The 20,000-nt window shown below is 37.7% G+C and overlaps 1 protein-coding gene across 2 annotated transcripts in view; it reads right to left on the bottom strand.

Moving 5' to 3' along the window:
* srrm3 (serine/arginine repetitive matrix 3) overlaps positions 1-20,000 on the bottom strand; it is a 102,589-nt gene that overhangs the window by 15,886 nt on the left and 66,703 nt on the right. For both annotated transcript variants that reach the window (XM_084115109.1, XM_084115108.1), the window contains exons 4-11: positions 18,399-18,527; positions 16,554-16,631; positions 16,200-16,268; positions 12,923-12,958; positions 12,326-12,376; positions 11,656-11,763; positions 10,131-10,311; positions 1,976-2,223 (exon numbers count right to left, since the gene is read on the bottom strand). In XM_084115109.1, the coding sequence (XP_083971235.1) occupies positions 1,976-2,223; positions 10,131-10,311; positions 11,656-11,763; positions 12,326-12,376; positions 12,923-12,958; positions 16,200-16,268; positions 16,554-16,631; positions 18,399-18,527 (900 nt within the window). The remainder of the gene's footprint in view (positions 1-1,975; positions 2,224-10,130; positions 10,312-11,655; positions 11,764-12,325; positions 12,377-12,922; positions 12,959-16,199; positions 16,269-16,553; positions 16,632-18,398; positions 18,528-20,000) is intronic.

The following is a 20,000-nucleotide window of genomic DNA, read 5'->3' as shown; positions in this document are numbered from 1 at the left end:
AAAACATAATGTTCATTATGTAAGGTCTTTATACACCACTGAAAACAGTATTGTATATGATATTGCATTTCTGTCATCATATCCTCCTACTTTATTACACAATGCACCTTTAATGAATGTGGAGAGCAGCTCACATGACAATGGAAGAATTTAATGAATAATGAGAAATCAACTTTTGATTGCAGACTTTAATTTTTAAATATCTCAGCAAATATTTTCACAGCTACATTCATAGACGAATGAGATCCTTTCGTTCTGTGTGAGAAAACAGGAGTAGACTGGAGAAATGGTGTTTGATATCCTTGGTTTTCATAGGTTGCTTTTTCATAGCTCACATGGTAGATCTTTCTCCTAAACTTAATGAATGTGGAGAGCAGCTCAGATGACCATAGAAGAATTTAATGAGAAATGTTTGAGTTGATAATGAGATCTCTGACTTTTGATTGCAGACTTTAATTGTTAAATATCTCAGCAAATATTTTCACAGCTACATTCATGGTGCAGCTGATTTTTAAACAAGCATAATTCACATTGAATCAGACATTTTCTGATTCTGATTTTGAAATGGGACATGCATTTGATTTCTGTGACTTCAATGTTATACATCTCAACATTTGTTATAACTCGGCATAAATCATGCAATTATTATTAATTGCAGTATATGCAATATTAGACCGAAATGTGCAACAACAACAAAAAAAACATTAGTTTAAAATATATATTTGTGTAATATACACTACCAGTCATTGATAATAATCATAAATGTTTCTTGAGCATCAAATCATCATATTAGAATGATTTCTGAAGGATCATGTGACACTGAAGACTGGAGTAATGATGCTGAAAATTCAGCTTTGATCACAGGAATAAATTACACTTTACTATATATTCACTTTGAAAACAATTATTTTAAATGAGTAATATTTCACAATTTTACTGTATTCTTGATCAGACTTGCTGAGCATAAGAGACTTCTTTTAAATACATAAAAAAGTATTATTCCAAACTTTTGACCTGTTGAAATATAATTGATTTGTATAAAATATAGGGCCCTATTTTAACGATCTGAAACACAAGTATCTTTGTGGGCGGGTCTTCGGCGCTGTTGCTATTATACCAGTGGGATAAATGACTCTTGCGCCCGACGCAAATCTAAAATGTGTTGGTCTGAAGCAGCTTCATTACTCATAGGTGTGGTTTGGGCGTAACGTGAAATAAACCAATCAGAGCGTCATCTCACATCCCCTTTAAGAGCAGGCGCGCTTGTTCCATGGCGGATTGCTATTATAACGGCGGATTTGCAGGAGCGGTTCACAGCCGAGGAGACCGACGTTCTCGTCAGGGCCGTAAAACACAGAGAAGTGACATTGGGGATGGAGAAACACACCCAGATTAGCTTCGGTTAAACAGGCGTATGATAATTTGGGTAAATGTGTAAGATAGATTTATGCCTATTTTTTCACATCTTCATGGACACCACAATGATTTCCCTCGTGTGGAATATTTTTCCTTGTAATAATGTAGCCTATGATTAGCAAAAATGATAACTGCTGCGTCTGTGTAGATGAGAGAAGCAAAGTGTGTGTGTGTTGAGCACACGCTACATTATGGCCAAGCATGTGCCCTTAAAACAGCATCTGAATAACGCGCCACTGACTTTAGACGAGGTTTCTCCTGGTCTGTGGCGGAATTGTTTTCTGAAACTGCAAAATAGCACCAGGGAACGTTTGCGCCGGAACACGCCTCCCCTTTTCGCTGAACCGCCCCCGGGAGCGCAAGTTCATTCCCTAATTTACCGACATGCGTCTGTGGAGGGAAAAGTCCGCTGTGCGTCGGGTGCAAAATAGGAATGATGCATGCGTCGTGTACAAAGCCAATTGCGCTGGGTGCAAGATAGGGCCCATAATGTTAAAGTAGAGATTTAAGACATAAAGTTCAATCAGTAAAATATGTTCAGGATTGTCCCTGTTCTTACTTCTTCTGACTCTTGTTTTTAGCGTGTGTCTCGCGCTGGGAGTCGCTGCTGTGCGCCGGCGAGCGAGACGCCTTCTCTCGAACCCTCGGCCTCCCGCTGCGTCTGCCGGATGACTCTGAGCCCGGCCTGTCGTCCTCTCCCGTCGGGAACGCGGATCCTCCAGGACTCTTGGGAACGGCGGAGTGATGTTTAACACCTCTCAGATGAGGAGAAGCGCTCGAAGGAGACGGAGCCAGAGATCCGAGCTTCTGTAGATGAAGTATAACCAACAAACCAAAGGGGAAAAGAAATAAATGTGAAAAAACAAAAAAAAACAAAAAAACAGAAAGAGAACAGTGAAATTAGACTCTTTTTCCTCCTGGGTGAAAGAGCGTTATCGTGTACTTGCCAAAAAAATATCTAAAAGAAAGTGCTAGGATTGTTCTCTGGCTTATAGACAGTCCTCTATTGTGCAGCGCATGCAATACTCGGCATGCAAAACCATAATGATTTGAAAAGAATAGTCCCGAAAAAAGAAAATCGAAACAAAAGAGGGGAAAGAGGGAAAATATATATATATATATATGCGTAACTGTGAAAGAAAATAAGTTCAGAGAGACTGGAATATATACAGTAGAGAGAAAGAGAAAGAGGACTTTTTCAATTTTCAGAAAGAGCTACAAACAAAAAGGTGAAAAATAAAACTAGAAAATTAAAATAGACAACTTGACGGAACATCACAGAAATGGAAGGAACGAAATAAAGATTCACAAGAATAGATTCAATCGAATTAGAAAACATTTGGTCTTCTACTCAATAGAACTTGCTTGTGGATTTGTTTTGTCCTGCAGACAATTGCTGAGATGTGAACAGCGACCCATTTCCTGTTTTAATAGCTTTTTAAATGGTTATTCTGTTTTTTCAACTCCCTTTTGGTTAACATCCACTTACCAATAAAGTGGTATTCCCTCCTTTAGTAGGTAAGGTATGAAGAGAAGGGAAAAGTGGGGCAACATAAGTGCATCATTAGATTCACAAAATGCAAGAGAAAAAGACACAACACCCTTCCCTGGATAGTGAGTATGAAACAATGCATGAAAATCAAACCAAAGAGAGAGAGAAAAAAACAACAAAAACACACACACACACACACACAAAATAAATCAAATTCAAACGGATTTCAGTGTGTGGGCTGGGACAGTTTGAGTGCATTTTATCGGTGCGATTTTAAAACTTTAAGAGTGAGTTACGAACGGATGCTCTCGCTTCACCAGTTTCTCAGTAAAAAAACCAAAGAACAAAGTTTAAAAAAAGTAAAGTAAATTAAAGACCCCATGAAATGGCTCAATGAGCTGTTATTTCTGATTACCTAATGTTGGCTCGTGTTTCTTATTTAAACCCTATACCTCGGGTCTTTATCGACCCGGGACGTCATTCACTACTCGTTCGCTATTCACTAAGTCATTCGCCTTCTAAACAATATAACAAGAAAAGAAAAAAAGATAAAATAATGTCTGTTTTCTGTTATAGGGTCACTAGCGACCCGGGGAATGTAATATTGTTTCTGCGCACAATAGTTGAATCTCTGATGAGTGCAGTTTACCTTTAATCCTCCAGGTGGCGATGTCTGATACACAATGATAATGTGATGTTTCACTCATAATTACCGCAGGCATAAAACAAAAGATCACACTAGTATCATTAGCGAAGACTGAAATGGCTTGGCGATTTACTGCAGAGCAAGGACTGTACGAATCGAACATTAGTGTTGGTGGATTTGGTGAAGAAGCTGAAAATATTATAATATGGTTGAGATGGCGAATATGAGCCAGATGCTGAATGCACTGGGAAATGATGGTGAAAAGCATCAGCTCAAATTCAACCCTTCCAAGATCCAAAAGGTATCAAAATATGCTTTATTTTATTCTTTTGTAATTGTTATTAAAATATCAGGAGAGTTTTATACATCCGTGGATACGGGTCACTAAAGACCCAAATATGTAGTAATGATTGGTGAAACATTCATGCATTTAAGGGTTAAACAGCAAAAACTTATCAAGGACATGTTTGTCTCATAATGGATCCCAAAATCAAAGGAAGGACTTAAGAAATTGCATTTTGCAGGAAGATGATGAAGCATATTTTAGGGTAATAAAGTTAAAAAATATGTCATTTTCATGACACATTTTCAGCACCCAAAACTTTCCTTTACTTTGATGCAAAAAAATAAAAATAAAAAATAAAATCAAGAACCACATATTATCAAAATTGAAAAGTACAACATGCATACATAATTATTTGTGGTTAATTATAATTTTTTCTAATATTTTTGTATTTGTAATGTGTTCTGGACATGTTTCGTCACTAAGTGAAAAAAGCGTATTTTCTGAGTGATAGCTGCTATTTACGCTCAGTTTAAATAGAAAAAGATTATATTTACAACAAGTGAAAATCGCATGTATTAATACCTTTCAGATCTGAGATGTGACGGGAAAAGGGAGTAGAGCGTGTTCGGCAAAACGGATTCAACTCAGGTCGATTTGCGTCAAAACTCTCCGTAACACGCCTACTGTTGATGAACTAGCATCTTCCATAATTTCGTCTGGGCCAGACGTCAGTGGGAGGAGTTAGTGTAAATAGCCTCTGCCAACAAGTCGACACTCCTTTAGCAAAACAACATTTGACAACTTGATTGCTTTTAAAATTCCAGCCACTTCCAGTTTGTTTGCTTGTGTTTGGGAAAGGAAATAGCCTAAAGACCGAGTGTTTGTGCAATTAAAGACAGACTAATCATGATTTGTCTTTGATTAGGGTATTTTTAATTTACGGAGAGGAACATACTCATTCTAGAGAGCATTTAATTGGACAAAACATGTCAATTACTAGTAGTACACACGCATTTGGATGAACTTAAAGCCACACATGTTAGCTGAACGCTACAAAACTTTGATTTGGATTTCATGGGGTCTTGAAATAGACTGAAATAGGGCTAATGAAATATTATTTATGAGCAAAGCAATGTGTATTCCATCTGTTTCTTTAACCACAATGCCGTAGATTAAAACAGGGACATTATAATGATGATTATTAGCATCAAAAGGAAGCAGATTTCTCAGACACTAACTTAACCAAACAAAAAAAACCTTATAATACCATATATATATAGCGGATGAAAACAATAAACCTCAAATACTTCAGAAGCAGCCCTCATGTATAAAAAAAATAATAAAAAAAAATAATTAAATAAAATAAAAGGAGGGAAAGTGACCAAATCATATGACACGTACCATTTCACCAAAGACAAAAGGAATGCGACACAGACAGAAAATGCATTCTACCGAAAAATATTAATAATAATAATAATAATAAACAAAACGCAGACAAGAGATGGACCTGTGGGGAGGACAGTGTACTGAAGACTGAAGCATGAAAGCAAAGGTAGATATCAGATTGAAAAAAAGGGCGAAATAGAGAATGAAAGAAGAGCAAACAGTTCTAAAAGGAAAACAATGAAAATCAACCCGCCAACCTTTGGTTTTCCTCAGATAAACAAAGAGAAAAAGAGAGAGAGAGACACGGATGTCAAGCTAGGGTGCTTGTCACATTCTCCACGTGCGTAGGCAGAGCGTTACCTACCTTCCGCTTCAATCAGTGACACGTATGCAATATCAACAAAACAAAGGAAGAAAAAGGAAAAACAAAAAGGAGAAAGGAAAATTCTCCGCAGCGAAATGGGAAAAAGACAATGAATTCTTTTAGTATCCAGGCTAAGATAAATTGATCCACAGACTAAGGAGACAATTCCAACAAAAAACCAAGGCAAAAAAAAAGAAAAAAGAGTGGACATACAAAAAAAATAAAAATCAAACGATTTAAGACAAAAAAAAAAAACCCCGAAACCAAAACAAACTGAGAAATCAATCTGAAATAAGAGACTCGGAAAGCAGTCTGTCTTTTTCGCTCGGACACATGTGCACATCGTATGACAAGATCTCAACAAATCGAACTTTTGCTAGGAGGAACGTAAGTATTGATGGCCATGCATGTGGAATGTGGTTTGATGGGGAAAGAGAAAGCATGTCGGGACAACGGACAGCACAGATGGACGGGTGAAGGGAGAGGGGTGTTGGGTGGAGTGGTTTCTTCTAAGATGGACAACTAACATCTCAAAGGGACCCCAGTCACGTTCAGAAAGCCTGATTCGTATCGGTCTGCATGCACAATGAGAATTTAGGGCTTGTTCGTCTAAAACGACAGTGTATTTGCTCTCAGCAATTGTCAAGAGTCTTTCAGCAAAGGGAGCAAAGATGCCACATTGGGTTGGGTTCAGAGAATCGTGAATAATCCAAATGGCTTGGGTCCCTTTTAGTGTAACGACTTTACTAAATGACTTCTTTATCGGGCCTATTTAGCTGGCTAATGTTTACTGAGCATCCGTTTGTCCCTGTCAAACATCTAGACAAACATTACACCACTCAAATATTGACAGGAAGGAAACAAACTATACAATATATCATATATATATATATATATATCAAGTGCTACTGAAATAATATACAATTACAAGTGAGCATTAGAAACCATGTCAATGAAGACCGTCGTAAATCACCAATGGCACTGAACCGGCTCTTGTCAGTGGAAAGATTTGACAGCCACACGAGAGAATTGATGAATCTGTCGCCTGTTTGACCACAGATGTGAATGAACGACTAGATGCTGCGATCTGCTTTTGATTTTTAGGAAAATCGGAGGGAATGTTGCAGAATTACACTCTCAAAGCATAATCTGATTAGCATCTGGTCTAATTTTCATAACACATCAGCATGAATACACCATTTTGGAAAGGTCAATATGAACAAAGTCACTTTCAAGGGAAATACTATATAACTGTATATAGTATAACAGTATATATATCTATCTATCTATAAACTGCTTGCTGAACTCACATTTAAATTACTTTACTTTACTATGACTTTAACAATGAGTTTACCCATCAGTAATTGGCTCTTTTATTTAGAAGGCGGGACTTATTCCACCATATTGTGCGTTGTTCTTTCTCCCATTCATAAGAAATATTAGTGCACTATCTTTCTATATCTAAAGTCTTTAATATGAATCAACAGGTGCATTCTGCAAAAATATATCATACAAATCTGCACATTGCAGATGAAAATTAAACAGTATTGGTAAAACACTTGTCTATGGTATAGTTTTCATCATAATAGAGCTCTGACTGCTTCTAATTAAAGCTGTAAGGCCATAAATAAATAAAATGTACAAATATATTATATACAATATTGGACAATATTATTGGACAATAAATAAAAAACTGATATTGATACTGACAAAATATAACTGTTAATTTACCCAACATCATTAGGTTTTTTTATGGTATTTATTGTAGAAAAGTTGTAGTATCAAGTAAATTGTAAAAACAATATATCATTTCATTTCATTTCATTTTATTGGAACATTGTAGTTTTTCTAATTATGCTCAAAAATACATTTTTACTATTAATATTAACAGATATATTATGTTTTTGTATATAATATCCAGTAGATTTGTTATCTAGCCATACAAAAATAAATATTATTGTATATCCAGAAATATATCTGTTCATTTATCAAATGATATCAGTCTTTTATTTATTGAAAAATGGTTGTGTTGTAATTTTCATTATTGTAAATTACTAATCTGATAATAAAACATACCGTGCAGCGACACACTCTATAACCTGGAGCGACTTGTTGAAATAAATCGAAATATGGCCTTTAACGTTTGGATCTATTGACCTTTCCGAGACGGCGGTGCTGATGACGGATCCGGATCAGCCAAATGCAGCATCCACAGATTTCTTATCTGTGATTGTACCATTCAGACTCATTCATCCTCTCAGCAGAACCAGGAATGACAGCTGATTGGCTAAAAGCGTCTGAGGGATTGGCCAATGAAAACCATCGGCTCATGATTGATAATTCTTCACCTTACATTAAAGAACATGATCAGTAAGTACAATCTTATTGCAGGGTCACAGATCATCGGCTCACTGAACACCTGATACACATCTGGTAAAGGGTGGCTACGGTAAAACTGAGCAGAAAATGAGAGTTTCAACTGTATTGACAAGAAAAGACATACCCATTTAATCTACTCGATCCAGTTCCAAATCATATGAGTGCTTTTTACACAAACAAGACAGAAAAGTTTGGGCATTTATTCGTGGGAAGAGATCATGTGAATTCACAGAGGACAAGAAATCAACAAAACAGAGGGATGAATTGAGCAAATAAAAGAGAAAGAGAGCATGAGAACTTCTGAAAAACTGCATGCAAACTGTCCCAGATAAGTGTGACCGGATACCTGTGCAATTCCTCTTTGCTACAGTTAGTCTCTCCAAACGCAGGTCAAGGTTGAGCTAAATAAATGAGGTCTTGTGGCCATATTTCATATCGTGTGACTGTATGAATACATACAGATGACGTCATGCATATTTAAACTAAGCTGATGCCATTCTTTCGGCACAGATGCAATTAATCTGGTGCAATTACTATATAAAAGATGATCTTAGTGAATTCCCCTCTCGATGTCTTTGAAATTTTGTGGGATACAATAAATAATACAAGATTAGAAAAGCCTACAAACAAACGTGTGTTTTATACCTGAAGCTCAGACCTAGCATGAGCAGGAATATTAATATTAATATCGGTAACACTTTACAATAAGGTCGGATGTGATCGGTTAATGCATTAGTTAACATTAACTCAAAAAATTAACTATATATGTTTTAAATGATTTATTAATCTTTGTTGATGTTATATTTGTTGTTTGTTCATGATTGTTCACACACTGAAAATAGTAGGAAGTAGAAGCTAATTTAGTTACTAAACTCGGATACTTCCGCCATTGGTTGATTGAATGAAAAGATTCCTGAAGTGTGAAAATTCCTTAATGTAAAGTGTCACCAAAATATCTATATTTAATCTGATCGAGGCATCAACATGCTTTCACAAATGTCTTTTTCATGGGACGTTATCCAACCCCAGCCATCGAGTTACTGGCGATAGATGCTTTATTTAAATCAGTAAGTCGAAAGATCCCACAACCGTTAACTTGTGTCTTCGGTGGCGGATGGAGCTGGTGCGTCCATGAAAACCCATATGTTGCGCATTGTTTAGTTTCCGATGTATATTTATATATATATATTAGTGCTGTCAGTTAAACGCGTTATTCATGGCGTTAACGCAACCCCATTTTAACGGCGTCAATTTTTTGATCGCAAGATTAACGTTCTTTTTGGCATAGCAAACTTTGTAGTTCTTTTTTCAAATGACGTTGCAACAACTAGTAACGTTAGAAAAACTACAACACCACACCGGATCTAGCTAGACCGGAAACAAAACAACAGGCACGCCGCACACACTTGTTTGGGCTTGCGAACCGGCCAAAGAGTAGTAGGCTAACGTTACGTTTTGAGTGGATGGCGAGCGCGAGATGCCGAAATGGATGCCAATAAGATTCTGAATGGAAAGTTTACCTTTAAAAAGTTGCCAAATGGTTCAATTGACAAGACCAACGAGATCTGTGTGTTTTGTCATTGTGAACTGAGAGAGAATGTTAGTGTGAAATTGAACACTACAGTATATGCCAATGTGTTTTCAATCAAAAAACATTTGCACAAAGCAAGCCGATCCACTTTTCCATGTTGATAAGAGCATTAAAATGAGAAAAAATAATCGGACAAAAAGAAATCAAGGGACATTTAGAATAGATAAAAATGTGCGATTAATTGCGATTAATTGCGAGTTAACTATGACATTAATGCGATTAATCGCGATTAAATATTTTAATCGTTTGACAGCACTAATATATATATATATAAAAAGATCCTGTCGACCCTCAACATTTCCATTCATTCTCTTTCTAGAACTGAAAAAGTCAACATGGCTCATACGTGAAATAAAGCATGATGGACATCTGCCTCGACAAAACAAAAACCCTTCCCAATGAACACAAAAATGGCTTGAGAACAGAAAAACTCACAAAATGGAGCCAAAGAGGGAAAAGAGGTGTATAGAGTCAGCTCACACAGTTGGACGAGGTGTGTGTGTGTGTGTGTGGGGTTATTTGTCTAAACGGCCGAAAACAGATGGAGGTAAAGTAGAGGAGACTACATACATCGTTCCCTTTATTCGCCTCCGTGTGATTGGCTCCAGAATCTTTGCCGTTGCGGACACGGACGCTGTGGTTCCCGTTCTGCCACGTGATTGGCTGGTCAGCGCTGGGGGACGGCGGGGGGGTGTGGGCCGAGTGACTTCCCTCCTGTTTGTGCCTGTCGTTCTTGCACTTTGCATTTGATCTGAGAGGTCAGATTGAAGACGGATTGATTTTAAGAGCACAATGAGAGCACAGTCCATCTCCTTCCAAACAGGGCTTGACATCAACACCTGTCAAATGCGTGTGTATTTTATGTATAATATACACATTTTTCAATTGTAGTCTTTTAAAAAGGCATCTGAAGTAATAAACTAAATGCAATGTAGTGTTATCAAAAATATAGATTTTTCGATCCATATCAATACTGAAACGCTTCCAATACTCATTTCCCGCAGAATAGATCCATCCCAGCTAGCAAAAAGTCATCTATTAGACGCTGAATAGATGTAAATCTTCAACTTCTAATTACGACTTTTCAACGTTGAAAACAGGTCGATCTTCAACGTCTTGATGGAATTTGTAAAACTCTTTAAATTTATTTGAGATAATAATGAACATGGTTTGGAAGTTTGTTATTCTCTGTTATTTTAGCATGTATAACAGACTTATCCTGTCTTAGATGATCAGTTGAAAACACGTAGTCAAACAGTCCAGCCGAAACTACTTAGATGAAATCACGTCGTAAACCAGTCCAAGGCGGACCGACTTATTTTCAATCATATTTCAACGTTGAAAGGCGGTAATTGTTTACTGGGATGATACCAGCTGCTCTTTCTCTCTCTCTCATCTCTCTGACAGCGAGAGACACACAACCCCGCCTCCACTCACTCACTCACTCATTTCATTTGCTCCGGATGAATATTGATGCTGTTACAGGGCTTGATTTTCGGAGTGGGATTGTGCGTTTTGCACATAATTTTACTCATTCCCTCACACGCAAACTGCGCGCATATAAAGCTGTCTCTCAGAACTAAACTGAGATCTTTTTCGCTGCTTATTGCGCTTAAACAGTCAAATACACACAAAATAATGTCAAAATGCCGTTCTTGGCGAGTATTCACATAAACAGTTATGTTTTAAGTGAATGTAAACAGCTGAGAAAGAAAACGCATGTGTAACAGTATAATGGATCAGTGCGTCAGGTCTTAAAGTGACAGCAGCCTAATGCCAAGTTATGAGATGATATTAAAAATATCTATGGCAGTTCTTCCCTGTGGTATTGATGTCAAAAAGTGGCCAGTGCAAATGCTGAGTGGCTGGTAACCACTAGCCAGAGTTGCTGGTTAACAAAAATGTCAATGTCAAGCCCTGCTTCCAACCGTGTAAGAAGCTTTTCTGTCATTTTGACTCCCCTTTCTGTGATGAGAGTGGTGGCTAATACCACATTACCACAGTCTTATTGTAGTAACTATGGTATTTTGGCAGAAACTATGTTCACCCTGGTGAGTGTTTGTGTGAGGGCCTGTGAAATGGAGATAAGAGGCACCTGCTGGGTGATCTGGAGAGGCTGGCGGTGGAGGAGACGGATCCACTGCGGGAACTACAGCAACTGCCTCTGTGCTGAGAACTCCTGCTGGGAGATTCGCCTGAACACCTGCGGGAAACACACAAACACACAAACACACAGAGGTCACACACTCACACACTCCAGCCACAGCGCTTCAGTCACTCTCGCAGCAAATCCTTTATAAACAATCCATGCATGAAACCGAGTGCGTGCTGGGTGTTGTGGGGGGTTTCCGGGGTGTTGCTATGCAGTTGCTAAAATGTTTAGACTGGTTGTCAGGGCATTGCTAGTTGGTTGCTAGGATATTCTATATGGTTACTAGAGTGTTGTAAGAGGTTGCCAGCTGCTTTTATGCGGTTGCTAAACAATTCTGAGTGGTTGTCAGGGTATTGCTTGTTGGTTGCTAGGGTGTTCTAGATGGTTACTAAGGTGTTGTGGGTGGTTGCAAGGGTGTTGTTATGCATTTGTTTAAATATTTTGACTGGTTGTCAGTGCATTGCTAGGTGGTTGATTACAACTCTGATTGCTTAAAAACTTAATATAATTAAATGGATTAAACTCTGTAATCAGTGCATTGGATTTTCATGGTCAGATTCAGGCCTCGTAATACTGAACATTTGATCTTTTTAGAAAAGTAAACATCACGCACCTCTTCTTCTGTTTGCTCTTGTCTTTGTGTTTGATTTTGGGGCTGCCGGATCTGAAAGGAGAAAACAAGCAAGAACTGAAAACAGGAGTGGAGCATAAAAGTCTTCAATTCAAGTTTAATCAAAGGATTTATATCAGTCTGATGCAAAACAGACTAAAGTTTTTAAAGTGATTACAAGTTACCAGCTGCATCTCTGAGCTCTTGAAATAAATAATTATTGGATGTGACAATTTTACCAGGTTAGTGGCACTGAATATTTAAATAAATATTAAACTAAACGTCCATGAGCAAATCTGAATATTCTGCCTTACTTTCTGAGTTATGTCTGTGAAATGATTAATACTTATTACTTTTCTGCTATTTTCTTCAGTGCTGTCTGTCCCAACCACTCAAAGAGACTATTATAGAATGAGTGTTTTCTAGGCCAGTCTATTGTATCATTGATTCATCGAACAGCACATATAAGCAAAATGAACACACTTTGAACAGACTTTAAAGCGGATGTCGGCTCTGGAAGACTAATATGAGTCCAGAACAGTTCCCAAATCATGATAATATATACTCTAAAGCATATCTCATATTAGCTCTGTGTTTTACCTGTGCCTCCTCTTCCTCCTCGAGCCAGATGTGGACCTGAGACAGAGGGATTAGATGTTAGATTGTGATCGCCAGCTTTCTACATCAGGGGATTTTGCAGTAAGTGCTGCTACACTTAATGTCTGAATGTCATAAATCAATAGATCTAGTGTTGATAATTCAAGGAAAACTGGCTTCATTCCTCCACTAAAAATCACAGAAACACCAGCTGATTCAAAGACAAGTAAAGTTAGCAAAGAGAAAAGAAACCCGCTGCATTTAAATGATATAGTATATCTAATGCAATGGCATTCACACATTTTTAAGTGTGATTATCTGTATGTTGTGATAAAGACAGGACAGTTACAGTGCATGTGTATTAATAGCCTTGGTTGCAAGATATGGGGTTCGTAAGTGTGATTTAACACACCATATAAACCACAGTTTCACCTTTAAATGACTTTGCTCAATCCGTACTGAAAGGAGAAATACCTCCTACAATTTCTGATTGTCTATCACACTTTTGCCCTCACACACACACAGTCTGACAGTATTGAAGCTGCTTTGATAAGACATCTAACACAGGAATCCACCAATTTTCGAAGTGTGTACACTATTATATAAGCATCCGTCAGTCCTGTCATGCTCCTTTGACATGGGAAAAGCGCAGAAGAGGTAAAGTTGTTATAAAGCTGTCAGGGTAACGTGAGATAAATAAAAATGTGTGTAATAATAGAAAGACAGACAGAAATACGAGCATCTAAAATGCTGAGACATCCCATCTATTAATAACTAGGACATTTTATGGCTGCAAAAGCACAAAATTCTGTAGATATTCCTGACATAACAATATCATGAATATTTTATGAATGCGGAAAGGTATTTGTGTAAAACATGCTTTTATATATATGTCTATTTTTGGAGCTTGAGTTTAGTTGCCCTTCTCCTTGATGTTTCTGGTCAAAATTCTGATAATAAAATATTAATGAGAACAGTTTAAATCTGCCCAAGTTACTCTTCAAAGAGACATTTTCTCTGTCAAAAATGAAAAATTAAATCTGAGACTGTGTTCCGAATCTGAAGTACACAGTATATACTGTATAAGGCCAACTATATGGAAAAAAAAAATATATATATATATATAAAAAAGGAAAACAATGTGTACATATGATGCATATTTAATTTAGTCTGAAATACAAATGTTATTTTCCAACTTTGTGTGCAAATTTCTAAACTGTTATTTGGCAACAGATAAATAACATAGTGGTTAATATCATGGTTGGTTTATTCCTGTCATTAGAAATGGAAGTTCAGATTTAGTGCATTGCATTGTGGGTACTAACACTGTGCTGCTAACACACACGTTTTGGCTAATGTAGTAGGTTATGTTGGTATTTGTATTGGTTTTCAGTGCGAATGCCATGAAAAACACACAAAGCACATCTAAAATGGGAAAAAACATTGAGGTTGACTGTACTAATATAGGTATATTTTTCCAGACTGCAGAAAGATACAGAACAGAGAAGCTGCAAATCATGGATCCAGGCAGCGAACGGTGGATTTGCAGTTATCATTGTGTGTCAATATGCTGAATTTAGGGGTAAAATCACACCCTATATATTGTATTGTTAAATATTGTATTGACAACTCATCAATTAAATATTTACCATCGTATATTCTGTATAATTGGATGTTTTTAAAGGTCCCATTGCATGTATCATTTTATTATTTTAGAATGTTTCCTGGGGTGCCCTAATAATGTTAGTATGTTTTTTAGATAAAAAGTTGTTATAATTTAGAAATAAAAGGCATATTTCCTAGCCTGATTTTAGCCTCTGATTTGAACGCTCTGTTTGAAGGGGCGTGTCTGCTGTGAGACTTCAGTGTAAACGCCCACTGCTGTGATTGGCTGACATGCTTGCATATGAAATAACTAGCATTACATGTGGAACTCTCTCGAAAACATTTACTATTACAGCTATCGGGATTAACGAATCGTGAGAAGTTTTTAAAGTATTTAGATCTATTCCCATCACATAAAAGGTTGCAGTGATGAGCATTGAGCAGATGACAGCCTGTTGATCACGTGAATGAAGATCTTATCATTGCAACGCAGTTTCTGCAATCTCACTAATGATTTCACCAATGCAAACATGAGGTAAGTACAGTAAGAGCTTCGTTGTGCAGTGTAACAGCGTCATTGATTTCATAACGAGTTTTGGCAAGTGTCCAGATAAACTCGCGCTGTGTGATTGACAGCTTGGGCGATTGGAAAGGGATTGTTCTTTGATCGCTTTCTGTATATATATTAATCACAGTTTAAGTAAGATTATTTTCAAGAGAAACGACGTGAAGTTGATCGTTTAGTCACTGGCTTGATTTACTGATGCATAAACAGTGTTGAACGACTTTGAGAGAAAGATTATCTGTCTGAACTTGAACAATTACACATCAGAAATTCACATAACCCACTGGTTCTTCAGAGGCTCGGATGAAAGAACTAAAAAAATACTTGTGTTCATTTGTACATCCAAACACTGAGCAACTGCCATGCTTCGCTCGTTTGCAAGCCATGATGTCTCTCGAGGAAATACCAATATCGCGCTCGCGCAGCTCATTTTCTCATGGGCGGGCCAAATTCTTTTTGCGGGCAAAGAAGAGAAAGGGGAGATGACCTTTCCCCGTATGACGACATAAGGGGAAGATTTCTAGATTCGGCCGTCTGAGATTTAATTTTCCCAAAAATACCCAGGGCTTGGTTTACACCCATCAAAACGTCTAGCCACTGGGGGACCAAAGGCAGGCTAGGGGAACTCATATGAAGGTTAAAAAACCTCATAAAGTGACATTTTCATGTCATGGGACCTTTAAATAAACACTGACAAAAAACTACACAAGTTTTAGTGCTGGACGATATGATGATATATATAACAATGATATAAGTGATCACATGGATTTAGACCTATATTGTAATTATATAAAGCGTTCACAGGCAAATTTGCTTTATGTATTTCCCCGGCGTGGAAATCGGACACATATAAATGTCAGGAAACATGATTCCAGCTGCGTGTCAATATCCATGATCACTGGATCTTTGGTTAGTTGTAAGAAACACTAGCACACTATCGACACTATCACTATCGAGTCTAACACTATCGAGTCTAAGCTTCAGTTTAAACTGATAATTGTTTGTTTTACTCGTGTTTTCACAGTTTCTCCTATTAAATCCAGTCACTCAGCAGTGAATGATGTACACCTGTGTGAAGGCATAATCACACACACACACACACACACACACCTGTCTTTTTTGTGTTTCTTTCCGCTTTTCTTCCTCTTGTCTCTGCGGGTGGGAGAAGGGCTGTCGGCTCTGCGAGTCAAACAAAGACAACAACGGATGAAATATCACTCCATCATATTCTTCCATTTTTTCATTGGCAAAATACCATTACATTTAAATGTTCTTCTTGGCCTTTTTTACTCTTGCATTTCAGTGTTTCCTGCTATAGTGTGTCACGCATGACTAGTTCTCCAGCTTAGAGTGAGAGGTTTGTTCACATCGCTCCGTATATTGGCTGCCAGGTGTGTATTGACTTTGGTGTACAATATGATGCTTTACAATATGATACAATATGAAGTCAGAAAGCAAACTGACCGACTGTGTCTTCTTGCCTTCTTCTTTTTCCTCTTCTTTGGCCGAGGGGAAGGTGAACTGCTGGATTTCCTTTTGGATCTTGTGTGGAAGACAAGAAATGCAGTGCTGGGTAATGTTATTAATGTTTTCCATTAGGTTACTCTTAATATGTGACCCTGGACCACAAAACCAGTCACAAGGGTATATTTTTTAAATTGAGATGTATACATCATCTGACAGCTGAATAAATAAGCTTTCCATTGATGTGTGGTTTGTTAGGATAGGACAATATTTGGCCGAGATACAACTATTGAAAATCTGGAATCTGAGGGTGAAAAAAAATCGAAACATTGAGAAAATCTCTTGCCTCGCAGGGATCACTGGTGATCCCAGATCTCAGATTGTTCATTGTTTTTGAGCTTATTTATCTCTCTATTAGTAATTGCTAGAGTATTTCTGAGTAGTTCATAGTAAACTGTCAAGTGTCAGCTTTTAATTGATACCTTGGTTTTGTGTATAGTCAGAAGGACTCATTAGCAACAACCATTTTATTATGGGTATGTCATATTGCACTCGATTCTCAAATGGGGGGTGACAGGTAAGGGGTTAAAAGTTGTTCATTTATGTTCTCGATTTTGATGCATTCACTCACAAAAATATATATTTTTTATATATTTACAGTAGTATATATTTACTTAATATCCTAATGATTTTTGGCATAAAAGAAAAATCTATAATTTTAACCCATACAATGTATTGTTGGCTATTGCCACAAACATACCTATGCGACTCGTGACTGATTTGTGATCCAGAGTCACATATAAGTACTTCTGTTACGTTGTTACTTCTTTTTGGAAAGCAGGTATATCTAGTCTATCTGCAATCTAGTTATTTTGCTTTATAGTGCATATGTATTTATTGAGGAAAAATAAGGACATTTCTATTATTATTGTTGTGTACACTTTAGTTTAGCTTTTTTAGTTTTCCATCAGCATCAGTTTAGGAGCATCTTTTACTAAATATGAACATGCATCTCCAGTTCATTTCTAAGGGACGTTCTGTAAAAAACTAGCAACTGTAACAAAGAACAGTGGAACTTAGTGAAGGATCAATGATGCTTAAAGGGGTGGTATAATGCCCTTTTCACAAGATGTAAAATAAGTCTCTGATGTCCCCAGAGTGTGTGTGTGAAGTTTTAGCTCAAAATACCCCACAGATATTTTTATATAGCATGTTAAAATTGTCACTTTTTGAGGGTGAGCAAAAACACACCGCTTTTGTGTGTGTCCCTTTAAATGCAAATGAGCTGCTGCTCCCGGCACAGGGGGCGGAGCTTCAAGAGTTTGCACTCACACACACATGCGCTGAAAATTTAAAAAACTTTTAGCCTTTTATGTTCAAACCGGAGTCAGACAATGATGGAGAGACTCAAGAAGAAGTGACAACATGTAGAAGCAACAGGACATTTCTGAATGGTTAGTTGATGAATTTATGTAGCTGATGTGTAGTTATCTTCTAGTCGTTGATTAGCATATTCTGTCTTGATGATCTATAAATCACGTTCCCGGGGGCGGGGTTTATGTAAATTCTAGGGTTGGTGATGTCACTAACCCGGGAGGAATGTGGTGTAGTCTCTACCAGCCGTTTGTTGTAGTCCTTAAAAAGCGATTTCTTTAAAAGCAAATATCTCCCTTTGCTTTGAACTTTGAGCGTTGTATCTTTGCAGATGTTGTTTATGCTCAAACAGCAACATTACACACTAACTAAAGTTAGAAAAGTGAAATCATAAATCAACCACCCCTTTAATACAATAATAACCTCCACAAGAATGTCTCTCAGTGTGTGTGTAGGTGATTCTCACTTTACCTGGAGTCATCGTAGGCTGTTGAATTTTGCTCATAATATTCTCCATCCCACTCGTAGTGTTCCTCATAGCCGTCAATGTATGCGGCATTTTCCACATGATCTTCATCCCCGTGAGGAAGCAGCCTGACCCTGTGCATGCAGGAGGGAAAGGTCAAAGGTCGTGACCTGCGTTGGTCTAAAATGCAGCTATTCTGTGAAAAAACTGAATAAAAATGATCTATTTGACTCCTGTAGAGAAGAGTCTCTTATTGTATAACTCTATACTATAATGCATATCAACACTTAAAGGAACACGACGACTTTTTGGGACTTTAGCTTATTCACCGTATCCCTCAGAGTTAGACAAGTCCATACATACCCTTCTCATCTCCGTGCGTGCCGTAACTCTGTCTGACGCACCCACCGCTAGCCTAGCTTAGCACAAAGACTGGAGGTAAACGGCTCCAGCTAGCATACTGCTCCCAATAAGTGACAAAATAACGCCAAAATTTTCCTTATTTACATGTTGTGATTTGTATAGTCACAGCGTGTACGAATAACAAGGTCACATGACACAGCCATCTTCTAACCGTATACATACTGGGAACTATATTCTCAGAAGGTGAATTTATTCAGAAGGCACTTATTGGGAGCAGTATGCTAGCTGGAGCCGTTTACCTCCAGTCTAAGTGCTAAGCTAGGCTAGCGGTGGGTGCGTCAGACAGAGTTACGGCTCGCACGAAGATGAGAAGGGTATGTATGGACTTGTCTAACTCTGGGGGATGCGGCGAATAAGCTAAAGTCCCAAAAAGTCGGCGTGTTCCTTTAAATCTTTTTTTATTTTTCCTAAGAGAATTAAAAGAAACATCTGAGACAAAGTTGAGCTATGAAAGAGCAACCTCTGAGCAATAACACTTTAGAATACTGTTCCTTCATTAATGAATAACTACACATGAACAAATGAGTAATGCACTATTAACATTGTAGTAACTACTATTAACTAACAAGAAACTCTGATTAACGAATTAGTAAGTCATAGCGTTCAGTCGGATGTGGTAGTTCACTATTAGCTAATCAATAACTACTATTTTTCATACCTCACTGAAGACTACTAAGAACTACTATATACAGGTTCATAATTAATATTAATAATGCATAATATAATGGCGCTTTTCCACTGCATGGTTCGGCTCGGTACGGTTCGACTCGGCGCGGAACGGTTCGGCTCGTTTCGCCTTTCCACTGAGTGGTACGACTCAACTCGGTACGGCACGGTTCGGTTCGCTTTAGCTCGGTTGCTTTTCCACTGCAGTTAGTACCGCTTCAAAGTGGGTGGGACTGATCGTTATAGTTGCCGTCTCTACTGCCATGATATCATCATATTAAATGCGAATTTTTCATTCCGTGTTTCCCCATCCACTCCTCGGCAACCAATGAGAGGAACGTCTGCACCTCGTCCACTGACCACGATTCAGCCATTTCTTTTTTTGAAGTTTATACTCTTTTTTTAATATTTTTTTTAAAGCAAATACTTTTAAAACAGGCGCTACAGCGTGGCTGTTGTCTACTGGCTATTTAAATCTAGCGGGTTTAGTGTCTCGTGTCGTAAATACAATGACGCTG

This window comes from Abramis brama, assembly GCF_963993115.1.
Source record: "Abramis brama genome assembly, chromosome: 5".
NCBI lineage: Eukaryota > Metazoa > Chordata > Actinopteri > Cypriniformes > Leuciscidae > Abramis > Abramis brama.
Note: the sequence above shows the minus strand (reverse complement) of the source record. Positions and strands in the feature narration are given on the sequence as shown.